The sequence below is a fragment of the Xenopus laevis genome, chromosome 2S (genome assembly GCF_017654675.1).
Source record: "Xenopus laevis strain J_2021 chromosome 2S, Xenopus_laevis_v10.1, whole genome shotgun sequence".
NCBI lineage: Eukaryota > Metazoa > Chordata > Amphibia > Anura > Pipidae > Xenopus > Xenopus laevis.
The window spans coordinates 38,572,881-38,590,631 of NC_054374.1; the positions used below are offsets into that span (position 1 = coordinate 38,572,881).

The 17,751-nt window shown below is 39.3% G+C and overlaps 1 protein-coding gene across 2 annotated transcripts in view; it reads left to right on the forward strand.

Moving 5' to 3' along the window:
* The window catches only part of LOC108709348 (small G protein signaling modulator 2), a 169,976-nt gene that overhangs the window by 137,308 nt on the left and 14,917 nt on the right, over positions 1 to 17,751 (forward strand). Inside the window, exons 9-17 of one of the 2 annotated variants that reach the window (XM_018249111.2) lie at positions 1,826 to 1,893; positions 3,712 to 3,875; positions 5,232 to 5,364; positions 6,548 to 6,682; positions 12,412 to 12,565; positions 12,952 to 13,016; positions 14,156 to 14,301; positions 14,639 to 14,767; positions 16,077 to 16,259. In XM_018249111.2, the coding sequence (XP_018104600.1) occupies positions 1,826 to 1,893; positions 3,712 to 3,875; positions 5,232 to 5,364; positions 6,548 to 6,682; positions 12,412 to 12,565; positions 12,952 to 13,016; positions 14,156 to 14,301; positions 14,639 to 14,767; positions 16,077 to 16,259 (1,177 nt within the window). The remainder of the gene's footprint in view (positions 1 to 1,825; positions 1,894 to 3,711; positions 3,876 to 5,231; positions 5,365 to 6,547; positions 6,683 to 12,411; positions 12,566 to 12,951; positions 13,017 to 14,155; positions 14,302 to 14,638; positions 14,768 to 16,076; positions 16,260 to 17,751) is intronic. The other variant, XM_018249110.2, reaches the window with a different exon arrangement.

Below are 17,751 nucleotides of genomic sequence, written 5' to 3' on the forward strand. Positions count from 1 at the left end.
AATGTAAATAGTTCCGTGGACACCAGTTAATCGATTCCACCATGCAAGTATAAAATGTGCTCATAATTCTCCCCTTTAAATATTGGTATAGGTAATAAGAGATTTCTCTCCACTGTTCTATTTTCATCAAATAACTCATTTTCTATTGCAATCATTAGTGCTCAATGCTTTGCTTTGAAAATAAATCCCATTATCTTTAAACTGCTCCTTGTAATTATACTTTGAGTTCTTTAAGACTTTATGCCTCTCAGTACAACTTGTAATTACCTTTTATGATCATCGGATTTCTTATTTACTTGATGCATTCGCCGTTTATATAAGACCAGTGTTTTATATCTACTTATAAAACAAAACAAAAACATCTACTAGTCACCAAAATACTATATCCCAGTGCTTAGAAAGGGGGCAGGGGTCCCACATCTTAATCCGCCACATCGCCTACATTGCTGCTTGGACTTATGTGCGTCAGTTTAGGAACATCAAGGTTTAGTGGCACTAACATTTATGTTATTGCTTTAGTATTCAGTCACACAGAGCTTAGCCTTTAGCTCATTCCTTCAAATAAAGAAAATGACTGATTGAAAAGATCTGCCCCTCAAGAATCCCTGATCCCATTCCCAATTAAATGATTTCTAGTTTACAGGCAAGGATCATATCCCCGGTCAGAATCCTGGAATGCTCTGGTTCCAGAGACACACTTTTAGGGGGATGTGGGTGTGAGCTATTACTTGAGATCCAGTATATTCTCAAGAGCTCTTGAGAAAGGAGGTTGTACCTCTGAAACGTTGTGTGGAGATCTCAAATAAACCACTTAAGTTTTAGCTGGTGTGTGCCATCTGATTTTTTTTATTTTTCCGTGGCTATTACTTGAGATGCCTTGTTAAATCTTCTTTTACTGTTTCCAAACAATGCCCTGTGTGGACTAGGGAATTTTTGCTGTGTGCTCACCATCTGTAGCAGTACTTAGAATTTGGTTGCACAGTTGTACATGAAAATGAAAACAATTCCCTTTGCACATGTTCATTTTAAGTGCCCACTGTAATGAGCATGTCTTAGTTAATTAATGGACCAACACAATTTCACAGTCGATGTCCTTGAGGAACTAACAATACTGTTTCTTTATTAAAGCACCTGAAACACCATAGAGTGAAAATATTTATATTTTACATTCCAAGTATGTATCTTTTGCATCCGGAAACTACATATAAACCATTTCTTGGCAACAAATGTCAAATGTTTTCTGTTTATTGTTCTGTGGAAATCTATAAATTACATTTGACTTCAATTTATATCCCTATTTAAGAACTGAAACCATTGTATTCTCCGGATCTTATATCTGCTATGTAAACATGTAGTGATGGCCGAATTTATTCGCCAGGCACGAATTTGTAGCGAATTTCAACGTTTCGGCGATGGTGACAATTAAAGGCGCCCATTGACTTTAATTCGCAAATTTTTCGGCGAATCGAAACAGGAGAAATTCACCCATCACTATAAACGTGCCCTATTGCCCTGTTCAACTTGAATGCCTGCCCTCATGTCTACAGGGCAGATTATTTATATAAAATATGTCATAGCAAACTGCTGGGGTGATTTATCAAATATCAAGCTGTGGGATCCAAAAGCATACATAGCTGTTTAACCTATGTTTAGATTTATCTGAATTTCCTGACTGTTAGAAACATTACTTGTCTCCCTGATGGGTATTACATGCAAAGGTCAGACAACTGTTAACCCTGCAGTAAGGTTTTATCAATCAGTCATTTTCATTATATCTTTCTGTTTGCCATGACACCATTCATGTATTCTTCTTCACTTTTTCCAGTGTGTTTTGGGATTATGCCTTGATCGTGCCAATCAGCCAGATTGTCTGCATTCACTGCCACCAGCAGCGTAAGTATAGACATTACAGTGTCTTTAGCTTGTCCATCAGTTGCATAGCATGCTTTTTACCTTAACATTCAATGCTTGACTTTGGACATGGCTTGTGCCTTGGTCCTGAGAGTTAGGGAATTCCTGGGAAATTCATTTTCCTTTACAAACGCACAAATTAAATTTATTACAAAGATTTAATGACATGTTGACAATTCATCTCAAATTTATTACAGAGATTTTGTCACATGTTTACAGATTAGATAGATTGGTAGATGTTCACATATACCAGTAACTTCTAATTCATTATGTTATTGTGATGAAAATAGGGATGCACCAAATCCAGGATTCAGTTTGGGATTCAGCCAGGATTCAGACTTTTTCAGAAGGAATCGGACCAAACCAAACCATTCCTTGCCAATTACTGGAATATATATATATTTTATATATACATTTGTGTTTTGCATATACACAAACACAGGCTAAAGTTCTTTTGGTGAAACAGGTGCAAAGTTACTAGAGTTCATCTCCATTATGTTCTCCCAGATATATCCCAACTATTTTGCTGCACTGGGACCCTTATTCACCATTGTAAATACACCCACATTTTACATGTACATTTATATATTATTTTCTATATTTGTATGCACACATGCTGACACACATACTCAAATATGTGTTGTGCATTCATTAAAACACACAAACATATATACACATGCAGATAAACATAAGCATATGTACATGCACCACACACACAATATGGCACTTTATTTAGTTGAAGTGATTTTTCTGCAAACAGTGATCGGCTTATGAAACAATATATGGTCGTGTAAATGGATTTCAATACATAAATTTTTTTTTTTTTTTGCATAAAAGTACAAATATGGGAAAAATATGCAACTTGCTCACAATGATTCCGTTCCCCTTTCTGCCTATGCAAATCTGTAACAGGTGCCATTGCTCAACAGCACACAAGCATGACAGATTTGGATTGAAATAGTGAATGTGCATAGAGAGAAATATAGCAAATATGATGGGCTTTCACTGTAAATCTTTTCATGAAATAATAGGCTCCATATGAGATGCGTTTGGAATTAATGGACTGAAACACCTCATACACAAGAGTCAATATATTGACTCCAAGAGCTTAGAAATGAAACCATATTTGGCTGTAATTCTTTATAATAAAATATAATGACATTTAAGGATGCTCATCCGAGTTCTTGTAAAATTTCCTTGTCTCCATGATGTGTTTCTTCTTATGCAAGCTAGATCAGCTATTATGTATATAATGGGGGGCTGTATGTTGGATACTCCTAATCTGAAGGTATTTTTAGAATGCAATATCAGGTTGAATGACTAATCATAATGTATTCAAATACAGGTATGGGACCTGTTATCCAGAAAGCTGGTCTTCATGCCTTAAGTCTACTAGAAATTCATTTAAACATTAAATAACCCCAATAGGCTGGTTTTGCTTCCAATAATGATTAATTATATCTTAGTTGGGATCAAGTACAAGGTACTGTTTTATTATTTCAGAGAAAAAGGAAATCATTTTTAAAAATTTGGATTATTTGGATAAAATGGAGTCTATGGGAGACATTCCGTAATTCGGAGCTTTCTGGATATCGGGTTTCCGGATTAGGGATCCTATACCTGTACTTTGACACCCAGTACATCCATCTTTGATATTTGCATTTTTGCAATGCAAATTGGGCATGTGTCCATTTTAGGCCTAATCTTTCATTATTTGCTCAGATTAAGACAAAGCAGGGACTAGAGTGAAGTGTTGAATGAAAAGCACTCTTCTTACTTTTGCCTTGGTTTTGTTTACAGCAGACAGCAGGGGCACCCTTGTTCTGGTGAGTCAGGATGGTATCCAGAGACCCCCACTCCACTTTCCTCCCGGAGGACATCTACTTGCTTTTCTTTCCTGCCTAGAAAATGGACTTTTACCCAGAGGACAGTTGGATCCACCCTTATGGTCTCAACGAGGGAAGGTATGCACAGGTGTTCTTGTTGGTTTCATTCTTTAGCAATACTCAGTATTGATTGAATAACACTACTACTTCTACTCTGGCTAGTGAGAGGGTAAGTGAAACTCTCATTCTGTTTCCCCTACAGGCTGATATTTAATACAGAAACAAGTCCCTGGTCTTAGCTAATCATACACACTGGGAAGCCACGTCTTTGTAGTTTTATAATTGCTAGGTCAATTGGTTGCTGTACACTTGCGTTTTCCACTGAGAACTTCTTTTAGGCCACTGATTTAGACCAAAATGTTGGGTTCACGATTGTGCAAGAGGCTCTTTCCTTCACAGTCTGTACCAGAGAGACTGCCTGATCCACCACAAACACGTATCCCATGGGTTAAGGTTGCCATATTATGATATTACAGATATGGGACCTGATATCCAATGTCAATGAGCACTAAGGATCTTAAATTTGCACAATTTATGCAGCATAAATTACGTTCTTGCATACTAATTTCTTCTTGCAATAATAGATAGATCCGCTCCCCCATTAATAATTGCATTATAATTGCGCTTCTGCCGCTGCTATCACTTGAACATTTAAAGCTTACGTCTGCTATGGCAAGTTATATGGTGACATAACCATATACAGTACATAAAAATGGAAATATATAAATGAGCAGTGTTTGTGTATGCAGTACTTTTGCCTGTTTTGGGCTCATGGTTTTGCAAGAGGCTCTTTACTTCACAGTCTGTACCAGAGAGACTGCCTGACGCACCACAAACACAAGGTATCCCATGGGTTAAGGTTGCCATATTATGCTTTTACAGATATGGGACCTGGTATCCAGAATGCTCGGGACCTGGGGTTTTCCGGATAAGGGATCTCTCCGTAATTTGCATCTTCATACTTTAAGTTTACTAGAAAATCAAAAAAGATTAAATATACCCAATAGGCTTATCTGCCTACAATAAAGATCAATTATATTGTATTTGGGATCATGTTCAAGTTACTGTTTTATTATAACAGAGAAAAAGGAAGCCATTTTAAAAAATTTGGATAAAATGATGTCTACGGGAGATGGCCATTCTGTAATTCGAGCATTCTGGATAACTGGTTTCTGGATAACGGATCCCATACCGGTACTAGAAAGGCTAACCTGCATGGCATTGTAATCCATGTGCAATCTGCCCAGCAAACTAGGTTTAAATGTTTCCTGATTTCTCAAACCATATGGGTGAGGACACGATTCACTGTAAGACAATAATCTTTAAATACATTTTTTTCGATTCTCATTTTATTGAGTGGTTATTTATAGTTAATAGGTTCATTATGGTTATCCGTGGTTCATACAACACTGTTCTAAATACTTTTGATCACAGGGGAAGGTATTTCCCAAACTCCGGAAAAGGAACAGCTCCAACAAATCGGTTGACTTTGATGATCATGTGGTTGAAGAAATAACTACAGATTATGTCTTCAGAATCATCTATGCAGGTCACAAACATGATAACAGTAAGTGATGGCATAATGGATTTTTTTGTCTTTTTGGAGGGCACAAACCTACATTATTATATTATGGTCTTATGGTCCTAGTGTTGTAATAGAATTACCTTATGAACATGCAAATTTAAATTAATTTATTAGGCCCAACTGGAACATTTACCTTGCTAAAGAATTAAAAGGAATATGCCCATGTGAATGTATATACTGTGAGCATAAATTACCTTCTTACATACTAATTTCAGCAGTGTTTGCAGTGCAGTAATTTTGCCTGTTTTTCATGTCTATTTAAAACGAAATGTAATATTAGCCTTACTTTTAGGCAGAATACATTTTCTACCGAAATATATGTTTTCCCTCATGGGCAATTTGATTTATTACACTAACACAATTCTTAGAAACCAGCTGCAATCAGCAGCATAACTAGAGGGGGTTGGGCCCTGGCGCGGGACGTGCAGCGGGGCCCCGCCCCCCTCCGTACACCTGGAAACGGCTGCATTTACAGCCGCATTTAGGTGAAAACACAGTGGTGCGCGAGCTGCCGCGGGGCCCTGAGGGGGTGCGGGCCCTGGCCCAATCGCACCCCCTGCTCCCCCGGTAGTTACGCCACTGGCTGCAATGAAACACATACTAAAATCAATAGGATACTCTTTATAATAAGAGAAGAAGAGTTTAGCTGTATAAATTATACCCTGCTGGCTTGTGCCCTACAGTGCCTCAGCATTTTTCATCAAAATCACTTATTATTCATCCCATATAGAGAGAGGAAGAATGCTACGTTTATGTTCATTGAATGCCACAGCATTCATAGCAGGGTTTTGCCTGAAGAATGGTAATTGTATGGTATTTCAATGCTTGGCTTCACAGTAAGTTTTATAATTGTTAGGTCAATTGGTTGCTGTACACTTGCTTTGTCCACTGAGAACTTGTTTTAGGCCACTGATTTAGACCAAAATGTTGGGCTCACGATTGTGCAAGAGGCTCTTTACTTCCCAGTCTGTACCAGAGAGACTGCCTGACCCACCACAAACACAACGTATCCCATGGGTTTTCTGTACCAGAAAGAATGAAACATAGGCTGTAGGCTGAAATCCCAACTTTGAATAAACTGAATGGTCGGACCAACCTTTACAGCTGTCTCTTTCATTTTGTTTGTTTTGCACTCCTTTCTTCCCTCCACTATTTGGTAAAGCAGTTACTATTAACTACCACCACTTAGCTGCCAGTCGTTCGGTCTCTGTTGATGATGATGAGGAAGAAGAAGATAGGCTTCACGCCATGCTATCCATGATCTCCTCTCTGAACCTCACAGCTCCTAATACAATGAAAGGTTTTTATCCAGTTTGCATTTTAAACCTCCCTGCGTCATGCTGTGATAAGGCAGTGCCCCCACTCAACAGATCACAGCAACTGTGGTGCCATTATCGGGCCTCATTGTACTAATTCTGTATCATTGTATTCATTCTGTCACCTTGTTGGTTTACTCTGTACTGCTGACAGTAGTTTACTTAATGTATCATCATCTAAAACTACACTAGACCCGTATTGAAAGGTTTTAATGTTAGTGCACTATGATATAAGCAATCAAAATAAGGAGAGCTAGTGTTTGTTATCACATTAGAGGGCCCAAGGGAAGACAAAAGTCAATATATGGCACTCAAAGGGTAACACAATTGCTATTGCCAGTATTGTTTGCTGAATTGGTGGGAAATAATGGCAGATGTCTGGACATAGCTTGGAACTTTTACACTAGCGATGCTGACTCTGGATCACAATGGAGTAATCCCTTGAAGGCAAACTAAAGCTTAACTTAAAGAAGTAGGGTAGAAATGTGGTACAGGTGTACTTTCAGTGCAACTGAACTGTGCCAACTGATGCAAGGTGCTGAGAGATGCCACGAGCTACAGCCTGGAAGTGGCAATAGCTTTGGGTTCCCCCTGAGTCAGCACTTGATTCATTGATTCAGAAGGAAAGTCAGAAGACAGCATGGCACAGAACGCAACTATACAGAAGTGCAAGGAGAGCATTTTGCTGCAACCATGCATTGGTTTGAAAAACATACTGGAATATGAATAGGAGGGGGCCTGTATAGAAAGATCAGTAATTGTAACCTTACAGGGCATTTGTTTTATAGATGGAGTCAGTGACCCCAATTTGAAAGCTGGAAAGTATCAAAAGAAGGTAGCAAAAAAATTCAAAAACCATAAAAAGAAAACAATTAAAGTCATTTGAAAATGTGCTTAAAATTAGCCATTCTATAACATACTAAAAGCTAAATCAAACGTGAACCACCCCTTTAAGCAGAAAAATAGAATGGTGGGTTATAGTGTTTAGAGTTTAGCAACACATAATACAGTAGTGATACCATATTGATTCTCCTATTTCCTTTATGTTTAAGCTCAGACACTGCTGCATGCAGTTTGTACTAGGTGTCAATGAAGAGACAGTTCATTAGGTGTAGATAAAATAAAAGCTGATACAAATATCAGTCAATACTTTTTTTATACTAATTACAAGATTGAGCTGATACCAATTCCACAATCAAGTGTATTAATTGTAATGAAGCACTCTGGTAGAGTTGAAGGACAGATGGGTTAAGTAAAAGCGGACCTTCTTTTCTAGATGTTAGTTGTCCTTTATTTGTGATCTCTAAACCTTCAATATGAGGGAATATACAGGAAAATGTGTCTGCACCCAAGATGAAGGTAATATTGAATGGATTCAGCAGTCAGACTAAACCATCATGCCTTTCGCTTCTTAGTCAAACAATGAAAAGGATTACTACAACAAGCAGAATATCACCATGCATAACAAATGTACTGTGCTCATTAAAGGGAAACGCTATTCTTACTATATATAACTGTTCTTTTATTACAGTTGTTTGGTGGCATATTCTTGAGTGGTGCCATATTGCTTTCCTCAGATAGACCGAGTGGAAAGGAACTTTGATTGGCAAGCAATATAGCAACTACCTGCACCTAACACATGGAGAATCCACTTTTCTTATATAAAAGAGTACACTTTTCCCTTTCAATTGTTAATCTGCAAATAAACATGCAGCATTGGGCAAGAAAAGATCATTAAAGGGATACTGTCATGGGGAAAAAAAAATGATAAAAAATGAATCAGTTAATAGTGCTGCTCCAGCAGAATTCTGCACTGAAATCCATTTCTCAAAAGAGCAAACAGATTTTTTTTAATTCAATTTTGAAATCTGAAATGGGGCTACACATATTGTCAATTTCCCAGCTGCCCCAAGTCATGTGACTTGTGCTCTGATAAACTTCAATCACTCTTTACTGCTGTACTGCTGTACTGCTAGAGTCATAAGTTAGAGTGATAAGTTAGAGTGATATCACCCCCCCTCCCTTCCCCCCCCAGGAGCCAAACAAAAGAACAATGGGAAGGTAACCAGATAGCAGCTCCCCAACACAAGATAACAGCTGCCTGGTAGATCTAAGAACAACACTCAATAGTAAAAACCCATGTCCCACTGATACACATTCAGTTACATTGAGAAGGAAAAACAGCAGCCTGCCAGAAAGCATTTCTTTCCTAAAGTGCAGGCACATGTCACATGACTGGGGGCAGCTGGGAAATTGACAAAATGTCTAGCCCCATGCTAGATTTCAAAATTGAATATAAAAAAATCTGTTTGCTCTTTTGCGAAATGGATTTCAGTGCAGAATTCTGCTAGAGTAGCACTATTAACTGATGCGTTTTGAAAAAAACATGTTTTCCGATGACAGGATCCCTTTAATGAAATGAATTGCCATGTGCATACATTGGGCCAACCTCCCGATAATGACATCCCCGTTGCTTGCAGGGTTTGCTTGCCCTTGTCTGCTGTTGTCTTCAACATGCTCGACCTTTGCATGTGGCTAATCTAGCAGCTACCCAAACCATTGATGAATGGAACAAAATAATGAAGATGCTGTTCACTTATAATTCTTCAACGACTCCGGTACCTTTCATCTGGATCCTTAGGTTCTGTGGGGTTCTGATTTCCATTTTTTTTTAACTTTATCTTTTTTTAATGATTTTATGTGTTTTTGTTTTTTTAAATAATGTTTGTAATTACGGGGCCCGTGAAAAATATTTAAAGCAGTCCAAAGTTAAAGCAGAGTGAAAGAGTTTTCTTCTCTATACACATGTACAATTTAAGTTACATATATAAATATATATAGAATATAGAATATTTTGCTGCAATTTTGCTACAATTCTTTGGCCAGCCAGCTCCCTCCATGAAGAATTAAGGTGAAGAGCATTTTTTCATTAATGTTTACATTTCTTTTGCATTTTTTTTCTTATTTCAATGCAGATTTGTTCGCATGTTATTTTATTGCTGTTATCTCATTTTCATTTTTTTGCCTGCCTATTATACCACGCTTCCCCAACACCCAAATGCAATAAACAATCTGGTTTATATCCCCTGCCTGGATTTTACAGCTGGGGATCATGAGGAACTTATTGCACCTCACTAAAACACTCAGCTCTGAGCACAGGAAAGAGCAAAAAAATTCCTGAATGTGGCCATAGGCATAGAGATCTGCTCATTTGGTGGATTTCTCCCCGATATGGGCGATATCAGACTGATCCGATCGTGGGCTCTAGGGCCCAATGATCGGATCATAATGAATCCGATACAGGTGGTCGGATCGTGGGACCGCATAGATGCGGCCGCGATCTGACAGGATTTTAACCTGTCCGATCAAGATCTGTCCGATTTTGGGGCCAATATCGATTGCGGAAGCCCGTCGGATGGCCCACACAGGTACCAATAAGCTGCCGACTCAGTCTCACGACAGCTTTTATCGGTCCATATGGGGCCTTAAATTTAGTCCTAGAGGGGAAGGGGTAACATTGGCTTTTGTCTGCTTAAGCTATAATATTTGATTCCTGCTTGCCAAAAAGATTTGTTGTACTGTATCTGGTACTGTATATGATTGTGCATGAGTCACTTGAAAGTTCCTTCTTTGTGTTTTTCCCCATATTTATTTTTACTTTATTTTTCATGCACTTGTGCTAATTTTCACTCTCTTTATATGATGGGTCATCTTGATTTGACCTTGTACCTAAATAAAAAGCCTCTCTTTTATCTTGAGTCTCAACCAGATATTCAGGTTCCCCTTGTATTATCATTCACCTTGTAGGCACCCCTACACTTTCACAACCTAATTCATGCCATGGAGAGAGCTGGAAGGCCAAATGTATTTCAGGTTTCATTGTTTGGTTAGGGAACTAGAACACTTACACTGACAGTAGCCAACTTTTGAAGCCTCTTTAAGTTTGAGAATATTTCTCTCTGCTAACATACCTTGTTCTGCTAATGGCTTTTACGAATGACCTCCCGGAAAAAAATAACTTGTGTGAATGTATCATTAGGCTTTAGGGGTGCGATTTAAGAGAACGCAGTGAGATCAGGCCATTGTTGCAGGTGAGATTAAGAATCAAAATGCTGGAAAGAAGTAGACCGGCCCATGTACAATGGATGACAGGTAACAGTGATTTCTAACCATGCTCTAATTCACCAAACTATTCGCTAATGCTGTTGTTGGCCAAGAATAGATTCATTTGTTAAGATTGCCCCTTTATGGCTTTTATCGGAGGAATATACATTATAGTAGAGTTGTTTCTCGGGGAAAAAATGCCCCCATTTGACTGGACCTGATTCGGTTGGACTTATGTAAAAAGAAAATGGTACAGAAACACTATCTGATCTGCCACATATACATAAATATATACACAGACATACATGAGTCCTCCAATCAGCAGGAAACCACATGGGTCTGATTTGCAGGGGGAGGAACCCACATTATCTAGGCTAAAAAGTTACTGAACAAATAACATGTAACATTAGTAAGACAGCAGTATCCTGATTCCCACTATTACTAATACGTAACTGAACGCCAGAAGGCAGGTACGGTTGCAGTTCCAGTCTATTGAGCCTGCCTTACCATTTAAACCACATGACTTGATTCATATAAGCTTATGCCAACGACTGTTGTGCAACTATAGAATAATTTATAGCCTGCACCACAACTTTCTTCCTTAATCTCTACTTCAGGTAACCCTCTCACTGCTTTAATATCCCCCCCCCCATTTATTTATTTTAGCTGCCTAACCCCCAACTCTCTAATAAAAGCCCACCTTTACCTACATACAGTACACAGTCAGACTACAAGGGAAGGTGGGGAAGGCCTGCTCCTGAGGACATTGGTTGCCCCAACAAAATTTCCCCATCCCCTTTTACTGTAATAACCCACCCACACAACCAATGGCTGCCTGTTCCCTAGCCCCACAGCATGCCCTCCCATTCAAACTGAACAACCAGTTTCTGTCCTTCTTGTTGTTCAGTGCTTGTGTTATTTTAGTATGGAAGATGGACAACTGCTGCAGGAATTAAAAATCTTTCACTGGAACATATACAGGGATAATTCTATTCTTTTTGCAAAGTTTGCTCCAATTCCCTTTTTATGGTACATTGAGGAGTTAGCAGTGTAATAATAGAGTTTTAATGTGTGAAACGCAATGCCCGTGAAGTGTATGTATGGTTTTTTATATACATGGATATGATAATTTAAACTTTCTGGATTCATAGGGTACATGGTCTGAAAACTCATTAGCAGAACAAATTCACACACACACACAACCCCCCACTCTTCTCAGTTGTTGTTGGCCACATTAGAAACCTGCCAGGGGTTTCTAGGAGATCTTCAGAATCTGGAAGCCACATACAAGTTTGCTATCTCTGCATTAGTTTGTTGAGAACACGATTATTTGACATAATTAGGAAAAACGTGAAACTGCAGCTTTAGATTCGGATGAAGGGCTTGAGGTGTCCCAGAGATAAAAGGCAAGTAGTACTGCATTATGTGCTTTAACCATTGTACAAGAACATGGTTGAAATAACTGACACACACACACACATATATATATATATATATATATATATATATATATATATATATATATATATATATATATATATATATATATGTGTGTGTGCATGTGTACATACACTTGTGTGTTCATTCAGTGGATGGTGTGTCTCTCCAGAGTCCGGTGACGTGATAGAGATGCAAGGATTCGGTTCTACTCTTTTACCCTGGCATCTGAATGAATTCTGCAGCAAGGGCTCGTCCTGCCTATCCTGCTCCACAGGCAGCTCTCCATATGACATTCCCAGCTGTTGCAGTTGCGCACACAACAGGTGAGTGTCCTCCTTACTGGCCCTGTGTAATGAGGAATTGTATTCATAAATACATTCACCCCTTCCCCTGCTACTATATTGCATAGATTAAGGATATGACAAGATATTGCCCGTGAAAGAGCAGGAAGGCTAGGGGGAGCTGAAATCTGCCTGCTGAAATACACAGGTAAATTTCAGCCCCTACCACGGGCAGTCTCCTTCTTGTTGTCTCCCTTAGATGGTAAATTCATCTGCTGATGAGATGGGTGGATAGGGCATTGACAAGTGCAGTGAGAGGCACCACATCAGTTCCCTTAGAAGTGCAATGGGAATTTCTGTGTGAATAAGTCAGTTTAATGGTCAAGTCAAATGAAAACTTTTAATAATCATCTTTTACCAACCCGCAGGGCACCACTGAAACAGCTGTGCGAGAATATGAAGAAACAGATTATCTCTCGAGCCTTCTATGGATGTAAGTCAATAATTATATGACCAAATACAATGTGTTCAGGTGCACCGCATTTCTAAATGTATTCATTTCTTTAATGTAATTCTGACATAAAGTTTGCCAAATCCTCTTTGTTGCTGCCCCATTCACCATATTGTTATTTTCTTCCACATACGACAAGCCTGCAAGTCCAAAAATGCTACTATTGTTTATATATTCCAAACTGCCCCCATGACTACACAGCAGCTTGTTTATATAAACTACTGTAGTATTTCTGAAGCAAACACACCAGTTTTACCAGTGCAGAGCAACAGTAACTATAGTTCCTTTATAAGTATAGTTCATTCTGAACAGATATAAGTAAGTATAGTTCATTCTGAACAGATAGGTTATGCTAATGTATTTTAAAAACCACAAAGGTATAGACAGCTATAGCGATCACCGTAGCCTTAGCTATTTATTTTCTTTACTTACCCTTTATTCTGTGCCAGTGCTTTGAATTTGCAGTATAATTTAACTTTCACTAATCCTAAAATATTTCGAATGGATTGTTAAACAGGATAATTAGAATGCCGCTGTTAGGCTGGAGCAAGCTGACAAGTCTGCAAATCATACCCTGTTATCAGGGGTGATCCTGGGTGGCCTTCCTTTTGCCGCCCCTCCACCCCTCCCCATGGCACTCACCTTTTCAGTGCCGGAGGGGGTCCGGGCGGTCCACATCGTGCAGAAGGGGGTCGGGGGTGGTCCACATCGTTAGTGCAGAGAGCACAATTGCACTCTCTGCACTAGAAGAGCCGAATTTCCTGGTTGAAAAACTAAAATTTGGCTCTTAGTTACCAGGAGCGGCATCTTTGCTGCCCTTGGCAACCAGGGGGACGCTGCCGCCTGAGGCGAGTGTTTCAATTTGCCTCATTGGTGGAGCACCCCTGCCTGTTATCTTCCATTGATTTGAAGGGGAAACGCCTGCAAACACCTCCAGTGGCTTTAAGGTGTAAACAAGCTCATCAGATTAAAACTACCGGTGGTGTAATGGGCATTTCCAATTCAATGCAGTGGTTGGTTATTTTTTACTTATTTCAGCTGATTTAAAAACTCTTTCCTGGGAAACTAATTGCAGCTGCAGAACTAATGTAACGTTTGAGTCTTTGCCATTCTCTACACAGGGCTTGCCTACTGCCGCCATTTGTCCACTGTTCGGACCCATCTTTCTGCCCTGGTCCATCATTCCATTATTCCACCTGACAAACCTACAGATGCCTCGGGTGGGCTGACCAAGGAGGTGTGGAGCAAGTATGAAAAGGACATGAAGGTGAGAATATAAGCTTGTCTCACAGTTACTTTATTTGATGCACAACTATTATATGTGGAAATACAACATTTGTCACAATATTAATAACTTCAAGAGTATGGTGAATAGATGCACATTATCTTTAATGCTCTTGAACTAAAGTCCAACCCTGAGTATTATAGAAGTTACTCTATTGCATTAGCTAGTGGGCCGTGATTGAATGAGCTTGACCAACTGTGGAGCATATTTATTTACATTTATTATTTACCATGCAACATGTAATTCAGCTGAAATTATTTGTTTTATATTTGTTTAATAATGTTCTGAGAATTCTGGGCTTTTGATTCCATTCTGATAGAACTACAAGGAGCTGGAGCTACTCAGGCTAGTGTACTATGGAGGAGTAGAGCATGAAATCCGCAAAGAGGTGTGGCCGTTCCTCCTGGGACATTACAAGTTTGGAATGACAAAAAAAGAAATGGATCGTGTAAGTGCAAGCACCATTTTGTTGGGTCAGTGGCGTAACTGTTGAGGCAGGGTCCCAAAACTAGATGGGGCCCATTAAGAACTCATGAGCCTCCCACTCAGCACACATCTTGTTTACCCCACTGCAGGCATCCATAATTACACCACTGTGTTTGCTAATGACTGCTGTTTATATAATATATATCTGGAACAGTCCAATTCCTAAGACGGACGAATGGCTAGTGTCAGAGGGTTGATAGTTGTCACCCCCACCCTCTATGACGCCATAACGCTATAAGGCCCAAGGCAGGATGGACTAATGGTCTACTGTGGACAATGGTCACTCATATAGCTTATACTAGGCCATACAAACAAAAGATCATCACTCTGTTACTTAAATTCCAGAGTGTTAGCATAACGCCAGTCTGTCTGTTGGGGCCCCTTACTGCTGAAGTGCTGCTCAAATTACTTGAAATACCACAATGGCCTTGGTTAGCCGATAGCTGATTGCGAGGCTGTGGACTGTTGGAGCTAGGCACAGTATGTTACAACATTCCTTTGATAACATGTAAGACTAAGTAAATCATTTAGACATTAATTGTACAAGGAGGAGACAGACTATGTATGGTATTTCCATGAAACCCTTGTCACACTTATTGTAAAAGCCTTCTGAAAGCTATATAATGCCTCGACCAAGAGGTGTGTCTTTGGTAAGTCCTTGGCTGACATTCTGTGTGTTACTCCAACAGCTTACCCAGACAAAACTGTTATGTTGTATTATGTAAGAATAAATTGCCTGACTATTACTAAAGGTTTTCCTTTACTGAGTTTTGTCTTACACGAGGTCAAAATGGTACTACAAAAAATACCATCACTGCATGCATAAAGTAATTGGAATGTTGTATGCCACCCATTGGCATGTGAACAAATGTGAGGCATTGATTGAAAGGAAAACATAGAATCTATTGCATAGGTACTTTTTTAAAAAGTTTTTATTGAACATTTTCTGATAAATATTACATAGCCAAACAAGGTTAGAAATAGGAGGATAGAAGAGGAAAGACAAGAGGAAGGAGTGAGCCCAGTGGGCCATATAAAACCCAGTCACTCAGAATCCAGCTGGGTGAGGGTAGTGGATCAGGCCCTAGAGTGTTATGTTTTTACCGAGGGCCACAAATTTTACAGGGCAAAGTGGAAGTGGCAAAGAGGCTGTGAATCCCACAGTAACGGATATGTTGTAGAGTGACATGCAGAATATTGTAGGTACAGCTCATTGTTATATATTGGATACTTAGCTAAACTGTGCATTTATAAAATCTATTTCCTTCCAGGTCGATGAAGCCATCGCAGCCAGGTACCTAAAAGTCATGGCAGAATGGAAAGCCTGTGAGGTGATCGTGAAGCAGAGAGAGAAAGAGTCCCATTCAGCCATTTATGCCAAGCTTTCTTCAGGCAGTAGCATTGACAGCCATGTGCTGCGCCTAATTCATCGGGATTCTACCATCAGTAATGATGTGAGTGGCCTCCATTATCCAGCTCAGCGCAACAATGATCTCACGATTTATGCGACAAAATAAGATATCTGCTGGCCGAGTCTGAAATGTACTTAGGAACGTACAGAGTTTTGGCAGCTTCTGTTGCATGCTCATGGGCAAAAAAATGCAGTTTAGCTCCTCATTCAGATCATACGTTCCAAGTTGGGTTGGTGTGCAATAAGTGATGATGTTTATTAGATTGGAACAATATTTTTTTTTTTTGCTGCTTAAAAGGTTTAAGATTTGCTTCTGAAAAAAATGGGGCAAATTTCTAATTAACAGTTATAATTGGTATCCCCTGTTGTATATTCTAAGTAGGGATGCACCGAATCCAGGATTCGGTTCGGTATTTGGCTAGGATTCGGTCATTTTCAGCAGGATTCGGCTGAATCCTTGTGCCTAGCCGAATCCTTAAAATCATGTGACTCTTCGTCACAAAACAAAAACAAGTAAAAAATTCTTGTTTCGGATTCGGTTCGGTATTCGGCGCAATCTTTCTGAAATCCTTGTGCCTAACTGAATCCGAATCCTTAAAATCGTGTGACTTGCATATGCAAATTAGGATTTGGTCCGGTATTCGGCGGAATCTTTCACAAAGGATTCGGTGGTTCAGCTGAATCCAAAATAGTGGATTCAGTGCATCCCTAATTCTATGGATTGGTACCTAAAACAGTTGGGTGTAGTATGTAGAGCTGGTGCACCTCTATACAGTATCTCCCACAATATATCTGTGTTCATTCTGGGATCTGCACCTGTCAGACTACTCTGTACTTACATCATAAATACTTCCATTGATCTTTATGGGGGATTATACAACTACTATTAGAGCGTTAATGACTCCAAAAGGCAGGGATGAATAATAATCATTATTTTTCTTTGCTACCTCTTTCTCTTTCTAGGCAACATTCTATCTCAGCTAAACTCTGATAACTGATTAGCATTCTGCAGCATTTGCATGAAGATTGCTCATTTATCCTTGTTTCTTTTTCTTACCATCTGTTTTATAACATAGAGGGCGATTATATAAAATATGTGCTGTTGCTTAGCAATGGCATTTATATCTTAATTAGTGCAGAGTTAAGCGAAAGGCCATCCCATCTGCAGAATCATTTATTTATCTGCTTTTCATCCGCTTTTTCACTGGCAGGGTTTGATAGTCACTTTGATTCACTGTTTAAGTTAAAGGCAGAGTATTCCCAGGTGCCTGGCAGAAGGTTCCACTCCACTAGCTGAGGCTGATTCATTGCCCATGGTGGCATTTCTCTAATTCTGCTAGAATAAAACAACCTTAAATGGAGAGTTCTCCTGCACAAATCATATCATTTTCATATAGTGCACCCCAAATACTGTAACCCTAATTTGGCTTAAAAAGGCAAATACGGACTAGTGAAGTAGAGCATGGGCTACACTGGAACCTCTTTCATCAGGATGGGCTTTCGCTAAGTGGAAAGTGCATGTGAGGCTGTTGTTG